Here is an 18980-nt window from a genome sequence, read left to right as displayed (position 1 = left end):
GGAAAGGCTGAATTGGCTGTGGCTGTTTTCACTGGGACACAGGTGGTTGAGAGGTAACCTGAAAGAAGTTTATAAAATAATGAGAAGTATAGATAGAGTTGATGGTAGTTGTCCTTTATGTAAGATGGGGAATTTCAAGACTAGGGTCACAATTTTAAGGTGAGACGAGACAGATTTAAAAAAGACATGAGAGGCAATTTTTTTACACAGAGGGTGGTTCGCATGTGGAATGAATTTCCTGAGGAAGTAATGGATGTTGGTACGATTACAATGTTTAAAAGATATTTGGATGTATATATAAACAGGAACGCTTTGGAGGGATATGGGCCAGGAACAGGTAGGTGGGGCTAGTTTAGTTTGGGATTATGTTCAGCATTGACTGTTTGGACCAAAGGGTCAGTTTCTGTGCTGCATGACTCTATAACTGTATAAACGTTAGTGTCAAGTCAGTAGAGTAAAATAGTTATATGAGAAATGAAGGTCAGAGAATGCAGGAAGAGATGGAGAAGATAAACCTAAGAAAACACCAACAGTTAAGATTTTAGAAAGATATCAAAAAGACAAAACTAAAATTCTCAGTATCTGAATGTGTGTAGCATTCATAACACAGCAAACAAATTGACAGCGCACCTTCAAGTAAATAAATATGATCTGATAACCATGAAAAAGACCTGGCCTACGGGGTAACATGGATTGGTTCTTGAATATTAATTGATATATGAATACGAAACCAGGTAAAGGTGGAGGAGTAGCATTTTGGGTAATAGTTACAGCCAGTCTTAGTTCAGGAGATCTGAATGTAGAATTGGTTTCAGTGGAGCTTAAGAATATTATGGGCAAGAAGTCACTAGTTGGAGTGATCAACAGGCCTGTCAAACAGTAACTAGCATGTGGGACAAAGTATAGAAAAAGAAATATTGGGTGCTTGTGATTAAGGGGTACCAATAATTACAGGTGACTTTAATTTACACATAGACTGGAAAAATCAGATTGGCAGCAGTTGCTTGGATGAGGAATTCAAAGAATGCTTTTGAAATTGTTTCTTAGAACAACAGATTCTGGAACCAACCAGAAGACTACATTATATTAGACTTGGTACTGTGTAATATGACAGGAATAGTTAATGTCCTCAGAGTGAAGGATCCCTGGGTAGCAATGACCATATTTTGATAGAATTTTGCATCCAATTGAAAAGTGGGATGATTGGATCCAGGACTAATATTTAAACCTAAATTAGGCTAACTATGTGGGCTTCAAAGCCGAGCTAGCTGCAATGAACAGGGATGGCAACTACAAGATAGATCAATAGAGACACAGTGGGATATTTCAGAATACTCAGAACAAGTATATTCAGCTGTAAAGAACATCTCTAAGAGGAGGACCCATCATTCACTGTTAACTAAATTACATAAGGAACAGATAAAACTTGAGGAAAAAAACATAATTCGACAAAGATCACATCAGATGCTTGGACAGAATATAAAGAACAGCAGAAAAAGATTAAAATCTTGTACAGAAAAACATGGTTTGGAGAGGGAGCTGGCTAGCAATGTAAAAATATTTATTAAGAGTTTCCACATGTATTTAAACAAACAAAGAATAAAACAGTTTTGGTCCTCTAGAGATTGAGAATGGGGAATTAACAGTAGATAGTATGATAATGGTATATGAAATGAACAAATATTTTGCTTCGGTATTCACCACAGAGAATATAAAAAACATTCCAGTAAGAGCTGAAAATCAGGAGGTGAAAGAGACAGAGAAGAGGCAGAAAACAGGGAACTATATGTCAATTAGAATGACTTTTGTTATGAGAAAGTTGGAATTAACCATTCAGGAAGTTATACACAGGTACTTGGAAAAACTCAAGGTGATTAGGAAGTAGCAGCATGACTTTCTGAAAGTGAAATCATGTTTTAAAAATGTGTCCATTGAAACAGTAACATACACTGTAGATAAAGGGAAGCCTTTGGTTGCACTTGGATTTCCAGAAGGGATTTGGCAAGCTGCTACATAAAAGGTTACTGTCCAAAAGTGGGAGCTCGTGATGTAGGTGGTAACATATTAATTAGCATGAACATAAATTTGACTGGTTGGTAAAAAGCAGAATTGTTTTAATGATTGGCAGGATGCGACAAGTGAGGTTCCATTGGAGTCTGTGCTGCAAAGTTGTTCAATTTAGTAGAAAAAATAAAAGAGCAGAGTATTACTTATTTGAAGAACAGCTGCAGAATTCTGAACTGCAGACAGTGTCACTGTTCTAGTGAATGAGACACAAGTATGCAGGTACAGAAAGTAATCATGAAGGCTAATGGAATGCTATTCTTTGTTCCAAGAGAATTGACCATAAAGGGAAGGATTCTTCAATTATACAGGATACTAATGACAGACCACTTCTTGAATATTCTGTGAAGTTTTGGTCTCCTTATTTACAGGTGGATGTAAATGTATTGGTCTCTCCACCCCTCTCACCCACTCCAACCTCTCCCCCGCAGAACGGGCAGCCCTCCGCTCCCTCCGCTCCAACCCCAACCTCACCATCAAACCCGCAGACAAGGGTGGCGCAGTGGTAGTATGGCGCACTGACCTCTACATCGCCGAGGGCAGACGCCAACTCTCCGACACCACCTCCTACCACCTCCTCGATCATGACCCCACACCCCAGCACCAAACCATCATCTCCAACACCATTCACGACCTCATCACCTCAGGGGACCTCCCACCCACAGCCTCCAAACTCATTGTTCCCCAACCCCGCACAGCCCGTTTCTATCTCCTTCCCAAAATCCACAAACCTGCCTGCCCCGGTCGACCCATCGCCTCAGCCTGTTCCTGCCCCACCGAACTCATCTCCACCTATCTGGACTCCATTTGCTCCCCTTTGGTCCAGGAACTCCCCACCTACGTCCGTGACACCACCCACGCCCTCCACCTCCTCCAGGACTTCCAATTCCCTGGCCCCCAACACCTCATATTCACCATGGACGTCCAGTCCCTGTACACCTGCATTCCGCATGGAGATGGCCTCAAGGGCCTCCGCTTCTTCCTGTCCCGCAGGCCCGACCAGTCCCCCTCCACTGACACTCTCATCCGCTTAGCTGAACTCGTCCTCACACTTAACAACTTCTCTTTTGACTCCTCCCACTTCCTACAGACTAAGGGGGTGGCCATGGGCACCCGCATGGGCCCCAGCTATGCCTGCCTCTTTGTAGGTTACGTGGAACAGTCCCTCTTCCGCACCTACACAGGCCCCAAACCCCACCTCTTCCTCCGGTACATTGATGACTGTAACGGCGCCGCCTCTTGCTCCCCAGAGGAGCTCGAACAGTTCATCCACTTCACCAACACCTTCCACCCCAACCTTCAGTTCACCTGGGCCATCTCCAGCACATCCCTCACCTTCCTGGACCTCTCAGTCTCCATCTCAGGCAACCAGCTTGTAACTGATGTTCATTTCAAGCCCACCGACTCCCACAGCTACCTAGAATACACCTCCTCCCACCCACCCTCCTGCAAAAATTCCATCCCCTATTCCCAATTCCTCCGCCTCCGCCGCATCTGCTCCCACGATAAGACATTCTACTCCCGCACATCCCAGATGTCCAAGTTCTTTAAGGACCGCAACTTTCCCCCCACAGTGATCGAGAACGCCCTTGACCGCGTCTCCCGTATTTCCCGCAACACATCCCTCACACCCCGGCCCCGCCACAACCGCCCTAAGAGGATCCCCCTCGTTCTCACACACCACCCTACCAACCTCCGGATACAACGCATCATCCTCCGACACTTCCGCCATTTACAATCCGACCCCACCACCCAAAACATTTTTCCATCCCCTCCCCTGTCTGCTTTCCGGAGAGACCACTCTCTCCGTGACTCCCTTGTTCACTCCACACTGCCCTCCAACCCCACCACACCCGGCACCTTCCCCTGCAACCGCAGGAAATGCTACACTTGTCCCCACACCTCCTCCCTCACCCCTATCCCAGGCCCCAAGATGACATTCCACATTAAGCAAATGTTCACCTGCACATCTGCCAATGTGGTATACTGCATCCACTGTACCCGGTGCGGCTTCCTCTACATTGGGGAAACCAAGCGGAGGCTTGGGGACCGCTTTGCAGAACAGCTCCGCTCAGTTCGCAACAAACAACTGCACCTCCCAGTCGCAAACCATTTCCACTCCCCCTCCCATTCTCTAGATGGCATGTCCATCATGGGCCTCCTGCAGTGCCACAATGATGCCACCCGAAGGTTGCAGGAACAGCAACTCATATTCCGCCTGGGAACCCTGCAGCCATATGGTATTAATGTGGACTTCACCAGTTTCAAAATCTCCCCTTCCCCTACAGCATCCCTAAACCAGCCTAGTTCGTCCCCTCCCCCGACTGCACCACACAACCAGCCCAGCTCTTCCCCCCCACCCACTGCATCCCAAAACCAGTCCAACCTGTCTCTGCCTCCCTAATCGGTTCTTCCTCTCACCCATCCCTTCCTCCCACCCCAAGCTGCACCCCCAGCTACCTACTAACCTCATCCCACCTCCTTGACCTGTCCGTCTTCCCTGGAATGACCTATCCCCTCCCTACCTCCCCACCTATACTCTCTCCACCTATCTTCTTTACTCTCCATCTTCGGTCCGCCTCCCCCTCTCTCCCTATTTATTCCAGTTCCCTCTCCCCATCCCCCTCTCTGATGAAGGGTCTAGGCCCGAAACGTCAGCTTTTGTGCTCCTGAGATGCTGCTTGGCCTGCTGTGTTCATCCAGCCTCACATTTTATTATCTTGTAAATGTATTGGTGGTGGTTTAGAGGAAGATTACTTGAATGATACCTGGAATGAACAAATTGTTGTATTTGGAAGAGGTGGGCACACTGGGTTTGTTTCCATTGGAGTTTAGTCATGAGAGGGTGACGTAATTGAAGTTTATACGATTCTAAATGGTTTGGACAAAGTCGATGGAAATGACTCAGTCCAGAACTAGGGGATATTGTTTAAGAATTAGGGATTGCTCTCTTACATCAGAGATGAGGGGAATACAATTTTTGATTTATCTGGCTCAGAAGGCAGTGGACGTGGAGTCAATGAATATTTTTAAGCTGGAGGTGGACAGATTCTTGTTAGGCAGGAGCAATCAAGACTTCTTGGGTAAATGGAAATGTGGACTTCGAAACACAAAGAGATCAATCATGATCTTATTGAATCATGGTTAGGCTCCTAATTTGTGCATTCAACAGGATACAAAAGGCTATTACATCATCCAGTGCTCCAGGTGAGGATCTGCAATCACAGGGAGAACTGGTCAGGGAACTGGGTCTATTACTGTGCTAAATTCTTCAGCAACATAACTCACTGGATAGACAATCAAGGCCCATACAGGCCTTGTGTTAAGAGTCCTGGAATTTGATTATTTAGAAGAATAGATTTTGGCAATTAAAAAGAATTGCTGAAGAGAGGGTGAAGGAGCTAATTTTATCTTACCACTGATGTTACATTGAGTTATTACAGATAATGAAAGAACACAGTCCACTGACTTAATGGTCTATGGAGGCATTGGTGCTTCATTGCAGCCTTCTCCCAGGCCTCTTTTTTAACTGTATATCCCTCATAAATTAAGAATCATGTGAACATAGGAATAGCAGTAGACCATTCAACCTCTCAGGCCTGTACTATTATTCAATTAGATCATTGTTGTTTTATGTCCCAGGCCTGACTCCCACTTTTTTCCCAAATTACTTTGGTTACCAAAAAAACATCAATCTCAATTCTAAGTTGAACAACTAATCCAGCCTTTGCTGAATAAAGATCAAGATTTCTCCTGCCCTTTGTGTGAAGAAGAGTTTCCCAGTTTTGCTTCTAAAAGGTCTACCTTTAACTTGCTGACCAAGTTTCTTGGTTCTAGACTTCCCAGGCAATGAAAATTTCTTTGTCTAAATAATATCCATTCCCCTTAGATCAAATCACTGCTTAGATTTCTCAATAAGGGGGAAAACAACCCTAGTCCTCCCAGAAGGAAACACCTGTAAACGTGTGTAAAATATACTGGTCCAACTAATCTTGCTTACGTCAATGTGAACCACCAGTATGCCTAGAATGTTCATTTCAAAGTATTACTTTTTTTAAACCTCTGGGAATGCAACATCCCTCATGATTCATAGTTCCTTGAAAATGAAGGTAGACATGACAGTAAAGAAGGCATTTGGATGCTTGCTTTTATTGGTCAATGCATTGAGTATTGGAGTTGGAAGGTCATCTTGCAGCTATACAGGATATTGGTTCGGTCACTATTGGATGACTGCCTGCAATTCTGGTCTCCTGCTATAGGAAAAATGATGTGAAACTTGGAAGGGTTCGGAGAAGACTTACAACGATGTTGCCAGGCTTAGAGGGTTTGACCTTTCGGGAGAGGGTGAATAGACTGGGGCTCTTTTCCCTAAAGTGTTGGAGGCTAAGGGGTGATCTTACAGAGATTTTGTAAAATCATGAGGGGCCTAGATAGAGTAATTAGACAAGGTCTTTTCCCTGGGGTGGGGGAGTCAAAAACTAGAGGGCATGGGTTTAAGGTGAGAGGGGAAAGATTTGAAAGAGGCCTAAGTGCTAACCTTTTTAGGTGAGGGTGTCACGTATATGGATTGAGCTGCCAGAGGAAGTGGTGGAGGCTGGTACAATTACAGTAACAAGTAATTACAAGTACAATTGCAATTTAAAAGGTATTGGGATAGGTATATGAATGGGAAGGATTCAGAGGGATATGGGCCAAATGCAGGCAAATGGGACGAAACTTATTTAGAATAAGTGGTTGGCATGGATGAGTTGGACCAAAGGGTCTGTTTCCATGATGTATGTCTCTATGACTGTATGATTTAATCTTGGAATCTAAATATCATTCTGACAAATCCACAATGCATTCCCTATAGGGCAATATATGTTTAAGAGGTGGTGCCTCAAGTTGAACAAAGTATTTCATGCAATGCAGAACTTGGGATTAGGTAGCTGGACCATGACTTCTACCACTTCTGGTCTCCTAGGTGCAAAGTCTTTTAGCCTTTCTAATTATTTTCTGTACCTGTTCATAACATTGTCATTATCTGTGTACCTGGAGCACCAGGTATCTATGGACAGTTTCTAGTTTTTCACCAGTTAGGAAGTGCAATGTTTAATCATTTCTGTGGATGACCTTGCATTCGTCAATACTGAAATTTATTTACTATTATATTCCCGTTCAGTTTATCAATTAAAATCTCTTTACATTTTTGTTTCCCTCTACAATGATCCTTGTTTTTTATTTCCTCAATAAGTTTGGATGTGTGGCTTTCAAACGCATAATCTTGTTGAGGCCCTTACTCAGACCCTGCAGGACACCCCCAGCAGTTACATTTGGCAAACTAGAAAATCCACACATTATCCCATTCTCTGTCTGCTTCAGGAAATTCCTTATCAAGTTAATCATTTGCTCTTAATTGCACAGGCTCAACTTTAGCTAACAGTTCTCCATGAGATCATACCAAATGCATACTGGAGGCCCATATAAATAGATCTTTTGTAGACATTTCCCTGTCCACTTCTTTAATTAGCTCTTAAAAAATGAATCAGATTCCTGTCAGGCATAATCTACTCTTTACAAATTCATTGATAATGGGAACTGCAGATGCTGGAGAATCCAAGATAATAAAATGTGAGGCTGGATGAACACAGCAGGCCAAGCAGCATCTCAGGAGCACAAAAGCTGACATTTCGGGCCTAGGCCCTTCATCAGAGAGGGGGATGGGGTGAGGGTTCTGGAATAAATAGGGAGAGAGGGGGAAGTGGACCGAAGATGGAGAGAAAAGAGGATAGGTGGAGAGGAGAGTATAGGTGGGGAGGTAGGGAGGGGATAGGTCAGTCCAGGGAAGATGGACAGGTCAAGGAGGTGGGATGAGGTTAGTAGGTAGGAGATGCAGGTGCAGCTTGGGGTGGGAGGAAGGGATGGGTGAGAGGAAGAACAGGTTAGGGAGGCAGAGACAGGTTGGACTGGTTTTGGGATGCAGTGGGTGGAGGGGAAAAGCTGGGTTGGTTGTGTGGTGCAGTGGGGGGAGGGGACGAACTGGGCTGGTTTTGGGAAGGGGAGATTTTGAAGCTGGTGAAGCTGGCCCACATTGATACCATTGGGCTGCAGGCTTTCCAAGCGGAATATGAGTTGCTGTTCCTGCAACCTTCGGGTGGCATCATATGGCACTGCAGGAGGCCCATGATGGACATGTCATCTAAAGAATGGGAGGGGGAGTTGAAATGGTTTGTGACTGGGAGGTGCAGTTGTTTATTGCGAACCGAGCGGAGGTGTTCTGCAAAGCGGTCGCCAATCCTCCGCTTGGTTTCCCCAATGTAGAGGAAGCCACACCGGGTACAGTGGATGCAGTATACCACATTGGCAGATGTGCAGGTGAACCTCTGCTTAATGTGGAAAGTCATCTTAGGGCCTGGGATAGGGGTGAGGGAGGAGGTGTGGGGGCAAGTGTAGCATTTCCTGCGGTTGCAGGGGAAGGTGCCGGGTGTGGTGGGGTTGGAGGGCAGTGTGGGGTGAACAAGGGAGTCACGGAGAGAGTGGTCTCTCCAGAATGCAGACAGGGATGGGGATGGAAAAATGTCTTGAGTGGTGGGGTCGGATTGTAGATGGCGGAAGTGTCGGAGGATGATGCGTTGTATCCGGAGGTTGGTGGGGTGGTGTATGAGAACGAGGGGGATCCTCTTTGGGTGGTTGTGGCGGGGCCGGGGTGTGAGGGATGTGTTGCGGGAAATGGCTTGGGGACCGCTTTGCAGAACACCTCCGCTCGGTTCACAATAAACAACTGCACCTCCCAGTCGCAAACCATTTCCACTCCCCCTCCCATTCTGTAGATGACATGTCCATCATGGGCCTCCTGCAGTGCCACAATGATGCCACCCGAAGGTTGCAGGAACAGCAACTCATATTCCGCTTGGGAACCCTGTAGCCCAATGGTATCAATGTGGACTTCACCAGCTTCAAAATCTCCCCTTCCCCCAACGCATCCCAAAACCAGCCCAGTTCGTCCCCTCCCCCCACTGCATCCCAAAACCAGTCCAACCTGTCTCTGCCTCCCTAACCTGTTCTTCCTCTCACCCATCCCTTCCTCCCACCCCAAGCCGCACCTCCATCTCCTACCTACTAACCTCATCCCACCTCCTTGACCTGTCTGTCTTCCCTGGACTGACCTATCCCCTCCCTACCTCCCCACCTATACTCTCCTCTCCACCTTCTTTTCTCTCCATCTTCGGTCCGCCTCCCCCTCTCTCCCTATTTATTCCAGAACCCTCATCCCATCCCCCTCTCTGATGAAGGGTCTAGGCCCGAAACGTCAGCTTTACAAATTCATACTGGCTCTCAGTGATCAACAGAAAAAAACTTTCAGGTTTTTCAGTCACCATACCTTTAACTATGGACCCTAGTAATTTTCAGACAATAGATATTGCATGACCTAATCCGTAATTCCCTGGTCTCCAACTCTCACATTTGTTAAATAGTGGCATGACGTGTAATCTTGCAAAGCAAAGGAACCGTTCCTGAATCATGAGAACTCAGCTACATCTTTTCATATCCTGGAATGAATTCACTTACTTCTGGGAAACTGTTGTTTTCAGTCCCATTATTTTCTTCAATGTAGTCAGTTTCCTTACATTAATATGGCTGAGTCCCTGTTCTGATTTCATCTGTTTCCTTTGGCTCTCTGACATGCTATGGACTTCCTCTCCTGTAAATACTGATGTAGAGTCACTACTCAGCATGTTTGTCATTTCCTTACTTGCACTGACATTCTCACTGTTACCAGATATAGAGATCCAAATTGCTCCTAAAAACCTTCCTTTTCTTAATATTCTGATAATTGTACATTTTTGCCTTCATTTCAATATTACCTGCAAGCTTCTTTTCACACTCCTTTTTTATAGCTCTTAAAATCAGTGTTGTCATACTTTGCTATTCTTTACATATCTGCTTCTCGCCAGAATCTTGTGTTTTTTGCATGTTTTCACATCTTTTCTTTTAGCTTTACATTATCTCTTTACTCGTTCATTACCTTTTGGCAAGTACCTTTTCAGGGGAATAATTTGGTTCTGTATCACATCAAACACTTTTTTTTGAACACCTATATCGTCTGTGATATTCACTGAAGGACAGATATTGATCTGGGCACTGGGAATAACTGTGTCGTTCTTCAAATAGTTCATGGGATCTTTCATATTCGTTTGAGAGCACTGATGAGACCTTTGGTTAGAACATCTTCCAAAAGATGGTACCTCCGGGTGTGCGGCAATCCCTCAGTAATTCATTGTATTGGCAGTAAAATATATATCAGTTAGAACATTCTTGAATCTTGACTACTTATTGTACATTTTATGATTTATTTCAGAATGCCAGGCATTTTCTTTAGTCTTTCAATTCAAAGGCTGTCTTTTGCTATCTTACTCACATGGATTCCTTTTGTCACAAAGGTAAAGCAAAGGGACAACGAGAACATTCTTCAGAGATTAAAAAATAGTGCTTGTATTTATTGTGTCTTTCAGGAGCTCACAACAGTTCAAAGGCGCATGTTGGGTAGCACAAAAACATTTGAAAAGTTAACAAGTGAAAATGAAAGAAAGAATTGATGGATAAACGTTCAGCAAGAAGAATGCTTCGAACGGGAGATGAAGTATTCGTATTGTTGTCATTGCAAGGCGAACCTCTGAAAGTTAAATTCAGTGATTCGTATAAATAGTTAGAAGGTTTAATAAATTGACTTAACTAATAAATACTCCTGATTGAAAGAAGAAGAATCACTTATGCCACATAAGCATACTGAAAAAATATCATTGTAGGGAAGAGAATAAGGTGCGCGCCAGGTTGTAGGAGAAGTAGAAGCAAACTCAGATAATAAGAGTGAGGTTGCATGAGAGGTTGACAATTCTCAAAGTGGACTTTCTATAATTTGACCAACTAACCCACAACATTCGACTGTAGGAAAAGATATTTTAGAAGTGCTGTTGTCTTTTCAGCACTTGAAGACAATGTCTGAGATGGAAACAAGGAAATGTTAATTTATACTGATCATAAGTTTCAAAATCTCCCCTTCCCCCACTGCATCCCTAAACCAGCCCAGTTCATCCCCTCCCCCCACTGCACCACACAACCAGCCCAGCTCTTCCCCCCCACCCACTGCATCCCAAAACCAGTCCAACCTGTCTCTGCCTCCCTAATCGGTTCTTCCTCTCACCCATCCCTTCCTCCCACCCCAAGCCGCACCCCCATCTACCTACTAACCTCATCCCACCTCCTTGACCTGTCCGTCTTCCCTGGACTGACCTATCCCCTCCCTACCTCCCCACCTACACCCTCTCCACCTATCTTCTTTACTCTCCATCTTCGGTCCGCCTCCCCCTCTCTCCCTATTTATTCCAGTTCCCTCCCCCCATCCCCTCTCTGATGAAGGGTCTAGGCCCGAAACGTCAGCTTTTGTGCTCCTGAGATGCTGCTTGGCCTGCTGTGTTCATCCAGCCTCACATTTTATTATTATACACCCGTAGCCTTTTTGAAAGTTTAAAAATTGGACTACGAGACTTTTCAGATCAAACCTTTTGTTGCAATTATTTAATGTAAAAATTATTCATATTCCTGGAAAAGATAATAGAAATATTGTTACATTATCCCAAATGTAAATGTTAGAATAGGTTAAATGCTAGAAAATTCTAGCACCAAGTAACTTTGCATTAAGGGGGAAGAAGAATATGACTTGTTTTGCAGTGTATTGAAAGTTTAACATTTTTGAAATGGTGTTTCATTTCCGTTCAGGATGTGGAAAGGCAAGGACCATGTCTTTTTATATTTTTGTCTTTAAAAAACTTGGCAAACAAGGAAAAAGAGCGTTTTTTTGAGAAAAAGAGTAAGAATTAACCAGAGATAATGGGAACTGCAGATGCTGGAGACTTCCAAGATAATAAAATGTGAGGCTGGATGAACACAGCAGGCCAAGCAGCATCTCAGGAGCACAAGAATTAACCAGGTTGGCCACATAATTTCAAAGCAAAGGATTCTATGCCAGTTGTGAACTCTGCTTTTTGAGGCCACGGATTCCTGCAATGTACAGATGATCAGGAGCCAAAGAGTTGTTTATAGGTGAACGTGATTGGCTCTTGACTAATTGAGCAGTTTGGATTTGGAATCAAGTTACAAGATACAGACAGAGAGAGACAGGAAGGAAAGAGAGAAGCGTAGCAGAAATTGCTTATCTTCTGCAGTTAAGAAAAAACTTCAATTTAAAGTTGCAGAAAACCAGTTACCCTTCCTGCAGCAGTTGCTGTGACTTTTGAATTGAAAAATCAGAGATACTTTCCAAATGAATCAGTCCCATTCTATTTGTAGGTGTGTGTGCATTTCATTAATCATGTTACATACCTCAGGTTTATATTTATTTACTTGTAGCTACAGTCTAATTACTCATAATAAATAATAATTCTTGTTTAATACAGAAGCTACGTTTGTGCTTTATTTCTACCTTGGTCTGGATATGAGGCAAATTGGGGTACTGTGCTTATCTAAAAGAAAATTTTAACATTTTGTACAATTGCAAGAACAGTTGGGCTTAATTTACAGTGCTACCCAGGTAGATTATGACAATTTCCAAGTCAGGCCGGTGAGTAACATGAAAGGCAGCCTGCAGTAGGTAGTATTCCCATACATCTACTGCCTTTGCATTTGCACGTGGTAGTATTTGTAGGTTTGGAAGGTGCTGTCTAAGGAACCCATGGAGTTGTTCAGTGCATCTTGTAAATGGTACACACTGCTGCCCATGGTGGACGGTTTGGTGTGGCTCTTTGTTGTCCCAATTGGTCAAGGCCTGCCTCAAAGTGAACAGTTTATTTCTGTAAGACTCCACCTCACTTCTGTTTAATAATTCATTGACAACCAGAGCCGAAAACCAAAATGAAATTACAAATCTATGGCATGATTACAAATATTAGTAGAACTGATCACTGCTCCAAAACTCAATGAAATTTAAAATAAGAGATCAAACTTTGCCAAAATCATAAGATCAAGATTTTTTGGGAGTGCTGATAGCATTGTTAGAGGATCTGGATTGATGGAACAAAGCCGAATTAATACACAATTAGAATGTTGGAGTGATCCAGAACTGGCCTCACTTTCAAATGCAGAAGGTACTTCACTTCCCTCTGACATGATATCCTCTAGTTAAAGACGACAGTATAGAAACAGGCTGTCAGGTTCAATTCACCCATGTTAGCAATTATTTCCTAAATAAGCCTCCTCCCACCCACCTTCATCTAACTCGATTATCATTTCTCCTTTGTGTGTTTATCCAGTTTCCTCCCCAATGCATCTATATCACTGACCCCTTTTTCACTTCACAAAACCATCAGCAGTCACTATTCAAACTGAAGTTATTGAAGGTAAAACCAAATACAATAAAATAACAAAATAAAACTGTTCCATTCCCTTCAGTTATTTGAATGCTTCAAACCATAAAGCCTTTGCTCTTGCTCCAGGTGAGTACATTCACTAGATTTTTGAATAAGTGATCTGTGTAACCTCTGAAGTTTTTAACTCCTCCCCTTTAAAGTGCGACAGTGAATGGATTATGGGAGATCTGTTCAAGTCAATAAGAAGCTCAGTAACGGTGGCTTGGTAGTTCAGTGGTTAGCACAGCAGCCTCACAGCAACAGGGGCCACTCAGGCAACAGTCTGTGTAGAGTTTGCACATTCTCCCCATGTCTGCATGGGTTTCCTCTCGGTGCCCCAGTTACCTCCCACAGTCCAAATGTGTGCAGACTAGGTGGACTGGCTGTGCTAAATTGCCCATAGTGTTCAGGGATGTGTAGATGAGGACGGTTTGGGGAATGGGTCTGGATGGATTGCTCTGAGGGTCGGTGTGGACTTGTTGGGCTGAAGGGCCTGTTTCCACAAAGTAGGGATTCTATGGACTATTGACAAGCTCTACTCAGCTCCTGACTAAATCAGGCCACTTCATAATCCTTTCAGAAAGACACAGTGTTCACCCTACAGAACTGTATGCTCTCCTCACCATGACTAACTCCTTGGTGAAGGTCTCAAGGGACAATTTCTGTACTGGGAAGCCACATTTCGTTATCCTTCTTATACTAGTTTTGGACCACGGAGAGCAGGAGAATTCAAACCCAGTTCTACTATATTGAATGAAGAGAACACAAAAATACCCTTCAACTCTTTTAAGAAGTGTCTAGATAAGCACATGAGCCTCCCTTTATCATGTGCTCTTGTTTTGAGCATGTTCATTCATTAGATTCTGCAGCCTTTAGAAATGATATTCTGCTTAATCTCCCTGCAGGGCTACACACTTAATGCCAGAAAGAGGGATTAGACTGGGCAGCTTGTTCTTTGGCTGGTGCAGACATGATGGCCCAGTGGCCTCTATGTATGAAAGCTTTCAACAATTCTAATTTATAGCCCACATGAGCCTCCTCCTTCAACCATCAGCATGTCCTTCTGCTCCATTCTCTGTTGTGTATTTACCCTGTTGTCACTCAAATACATCTATCCCATTTGCCCGAACCACTCCCTGTGGCAACCAAGTTCACATTCTCCCTGCTGTCTGGGTTAGGACATTTCTTTTGAATTCCTGGCTTGATTTATTTCTGACAACTGAATAGTGATTGCTCCTTTAGTTAAAGATGTGTCACGTCAATGGGAATGGGTGGGGAGAGTGTGGAGAAGAGCTTATGTTTGGTTTTTCCAGCTTGCCTGCCCTACTCAAGGGGACGTCCGGTAGCTCAATAGTTAGCACTGCTGCCTCACAGCGCTAGGGATCCAGGTTTGACCTCAGGCAACTGTCTGTGTGGAGTTTGTACATTCTCCCCGTGTCTGCGTGGGTTTCCTCCAGTTGCACCAGTTTCCTCCCACAGTCCAAAGATGTGCAGGGTTGGTTGATTGGCCATGCTAAATTGCCCGCAGTGTTCAGGGATGTTTGGGTTATACATAGGAAATGTAGGGGTAAGGTAACGGATTTGGTAAATTTCACTTTTTTGCAAAGGAAGAAAGTCAAATTTAATCAATGGCAGTTCTTTGGAATGGTTTGATTTCTCAATGGAATTCAGTGCGTCATTCAGCATTCCACAAAGAAAAAACTGGAGCTAGGTTTACCATAACTTTCATAGAGTTCTTCACTTGTTCCATGTCCGTAATCGTAATACTCAGCGCCACTGTAATAGAAAACAAACACAAATGACAGCTCAAGACAACTGCAAGAAAAATTAACATGGTATTTGTAGTTAATATCAGTAAGTGCTACAATGGCATTATTAATGACTATTAGTAACAGTTACCATGGGATTTTAATGTTATTAGCAACAATGATCACTGTGTGCAATTCTTGTTCATCGTGAAACTGTTTAATCAGTATTGATCTAAAGCGATCAAAAATCATTCAGTGTAACTGTTTGTTATAGTTTTTGGTATGATTATTATTAGTAATTGTTATCATTGTGTGCCTAATTATTTATAGCAATAGTCATTATTGAGCATAATTCTTCTTAGTAATAGTTATTGTTGATTATTATTAGTTTGTAATGATTTTATTTGATTATTATTAGCTATTATGGGTAATTCATGGTCATAATATAGTGTGTAATTATTAGTGGTAATTGTTATCATTGTATGTAACACTGAGCAATAATAATTATTGTGCATAATTATTTTCAGTGCTGGTTACCTTGATCATTCTTATTAACTGGGACCAGGAGTGTGCCAGTTAATCAAACATTCCGGATAATTAAGAGGTCCATATCATCAATGTAAAAACACACACTAAGTCACAGAAACATAATGCACAGGGTATACACATTACTGTTATACTTTACTAACAGCAAAAGTCACTTTTCTAATAACCTAACTTTGCCTTAAGTAAAACTTATGGGTTTTATTTAAAACCTCAGCTGACTACTTGCATATCATGATAGATCATGGTATTTGAGGAAAATTTGACACAATATTGAATCAACTGTTGATATTTCATGTGGCCATTCAAATGTACAACAAAGGAATTTACGCTGAGGTAAATAAATTAAAAAATATAGTAACTGGACAGAATAATACAGTATATAATTTTTGCTGGTTTGTCAAGAGGGCTGCTTCATTAGGAGCTGGCTGAACCAAAGTTTGCTGTAATAGGTATTGTGTGTAGCTATGATGAGCAATAGTTATTACTGTGTGTAATGAAGCATTATTGTTTTTAATTACACTGAACAGAATGCAATGTGTCACTCAGCGTTCCACAAAAAGAAAATGGAGTTGGGTTTGCCATAACTTTCACAGAATTAATAATGATGATCATTTATGCTTGATTACCAGGTAAGCCTTTGAACCCTATTACCAAGTAGAATCACTTACTAACGTATAAACAAGGACATCAATTCTAACACTAGGACCATTAAGATCCAAGGTAACAAAAGTGTGGAGCTGGATGAACACAGCAGGCCAAGCAGCATCTCAGGAGCACAAAAGCTGTCCTGCAAAAATTCCATCCCCTATTCCCAATTCCTCTGCCTCCGCCGCATCTACTCCCAGGATGAGGCATTCCACTCCCGCACATCCCAGATGTCCACGTTCTTCAAGGACCGCAACTTTCCCCCCGCAGTGGTCGAGATCGCCCTCGACCGCGTCTCCCGCATTTCCGACAACACATCCCTCACACCCCGCCCCCGCCACAACCACCCTAAGAGGATCCCCCTCATTCTCACATACCACCCCACCAACCTCCGGATACAACGCATCATCCTCCGACACTTCCGCCATCTACAATCCGACCCCACCACCCAAGACATTTTTCCATCCCCACCCTTGTGTGCCTTCCGGAGAGACCACTCTCTCCGTGACTCCCTTGTCCGCTCCACACTCCCCTCCAACCCCACCACACCCGGCACCTTCCCCTGCAACCGCAGGAAGTGCTACACTTGCCCCCACACCTCCTCCCTCACCACTATCCCAGGCCCCAAGATGACCTTCCATATCAAGCAGATGTTCACCTGCACCTCTGCCAATGTGGTATATTGTATCCATTGCACCCGGTGTGGCTTCCTGTACATTGGGGAAACCAAGCGGAGGCTTGGGGACCGCTTTGCAGAACACCTCCGCTCGATTCGCAACAAACCACTGCACCTCCCAGTCGCGAATCATTTCAACTCCCCCTCCCATTCCTCAGATGACATGTCCATCATGGGCCTCCTGCAGTGCCACAATGATGCCACCCGAAGGTTGCAGGAACAGCGACTCATATTCCGCTTGGGAACCCTGCAGCCCAATGGTATCAATGTGGACTTCACAAGCTTCAAATCTCCCCTTCCCCCATTGCATCCCAAAACCAGCCCAGTTCTTCCCCTCCCCCCACTGCATCACAAAACCAGCCCAGCTTGTCCCCTCTCACCACTGCATCCCAAAACCAACCCAGCCCGTCTCTGCTTCCCTAACCTGTTCTTCCTCTCACCCATCCCTTCCTCCCACCTCAAGCCGCACCTCCATCTCCTACCTACCACCTCATCCCGCCTCCTTGACCTGTCCATCTTCCCTGGACTGACCTATCCCCTCCCTACCTTCTCACCTATACTCTCCTCTCTACCTATCTTGTTTCCTCTCCATCTTCGGTCCGCCTCCCCCTCTCTCCCTATTTATTCCAGTTCCCTCTCCGCATCCACCTCTCTGATGAAGGGTCTAGGCCCGAAACGTCAGCTTTTGTGCTCCTGAGATGCTGCTTGGCCTGCTGTGTTCATCCAGCTCCACACTTTTGTTATCTTGGATTCTCCAGCATTTGCAATTCCCATTATCACCGTTAAGATCCAGTTTTGTTTGATTCTCTGACTTGCACTGATGCTAAGCAAGGCTCCAGCATAGGTGTATAGTCTCAGAGCTAATCATTATAATTTTCAAGTGGACATTTGATAAGTTTTTAAAACATAGCTTCATTCATTGTTTCTTCGTCTTCCTGTATCAATGTGGTGTTGTCTTCTTTGGACAGGCATGAGAAGGTGATTGTTGCTACTTTCTCTGTTGCATCTGAGATTGGGTACTGTGATGGAAACAGTGGTCTTGGATAACACATCCTATCTTCATTCAATATTAGCTGTGGCTCAAGTAGTAGGACTCATGTCTTGGAGACAGAAGGTTGTGGGTTTACTCCAGGGATGAATAAATACAAACTGCCCTTCAGTACAATACAAAGAGAGCCTTGCACTGTTGCAAGTGCTGTGTTTCAGATGAGACAGCAATCTAAGATTATATTTATCCTCATTGGTGGATGCAAAAAATTTCATGGCAATACTTTGACGAAAAGCAATGACCTCGTCAATTTTGGCCTTTTAGCCAACACATACAGATAAACTGCAAGAGAACACTGCCCCCACTCCAAGTTCCCCTCCAGTTGACACACCATCCTGACTTGGAAATATATCCCTCATTGTCGTTGGGTCAAAGTCCTGGAAGTCCCTTGCTAATGGCACTGTGGGTGCCCCAACACTCCCAAGAACTATGGCAGTTGAAGAAGACAGTTCACCACCACATTGTCTGGGGCAGTTAGGAATGGACAATATATGCAGGGCTTGTGATGCATGAATGAACAAATGAAGAAGTTATTTCCATATTATCACAATAGTTTTGGGGGGCTTTTAAGGAAACATAGTCAATGTTAAATAATTGGTTTTATTTCTATTATAATCAAGCAATGTAAGAATTTTAATTATGTCATTCTGCTTAATTGCAATCAATGTAAGCCGTGAGTAGCATGTGACTGCTCTTTTGTCTGCAGTACACAAAGTGAGGTGCATGCTATAATTTATGCATTTAATATACAGAGGATCTACAAAACCTATCAAGGTTGAAAGAACTAGCTCCAGAAACAGTATCAAAAAACTTATCTAGTAATATCCATCCAAAAGAAAATTCAACAACTTTATTGTGTCGAATAACAGCTG

At 43.6% G+C, this 18980-nt stretch overlaps 1 protein-coding gene across 4 annotated transcripts in view; it reads right to left on the bottom strand.

Annotated features, from left to right (window-relative positions):
* LOC125452515 (KH domain-containing, RNA-binding, signal transduction-associated protein 2-like) overlaps nucleotides 1–18980 on the bottom strand; it is a 507520-nt gene that overhangs the window by 89387 nt on the left and 399153 nt on the right. For 3 of the 4 annotated variants that reach the window (XR_007247568.2, XR_007247564.2, XM_059645528.1), the window contains exon 8: nucleotides 15163–15221. The exons of the other annotated variant lie outside the window; for it this stretch is intronic. Coding sequence is in view for 1 of the 3 variants with exons in the window: in XM_059645528.1 (XP_059501511.1) it covers nucleotides 15163–15221 (59 nt within the window). In the remaining 2 variants the exon portion in view is untranslated. The remainder of the gene's footprint in view (nucleotides 1–15162; nucleotides 15222–18980) is intronic. 4 annotated transcript variants of the gene reach the window in all.

Source organism: Stegostoma tigrinum, chromosome 4 (assembly GCF_030684315.1).
Source record: "Stegostoma tigrinum isolate sSteTig4 chromosome 4, sSteTig4.hap1, whole genome shotgun sequence".
Taxonomy (NCBI): Eukaryota; Metazoa; Chordata; class Chondrichthyes; order Orectolobiformes; family Stegostomatidae; genus Stegostoma; species Stegostoma tigrinum.
Note: the sequence above shows the minus strand (reverse complement) of the source record. Positions and strands in the feature narration are given on the sequence as shown.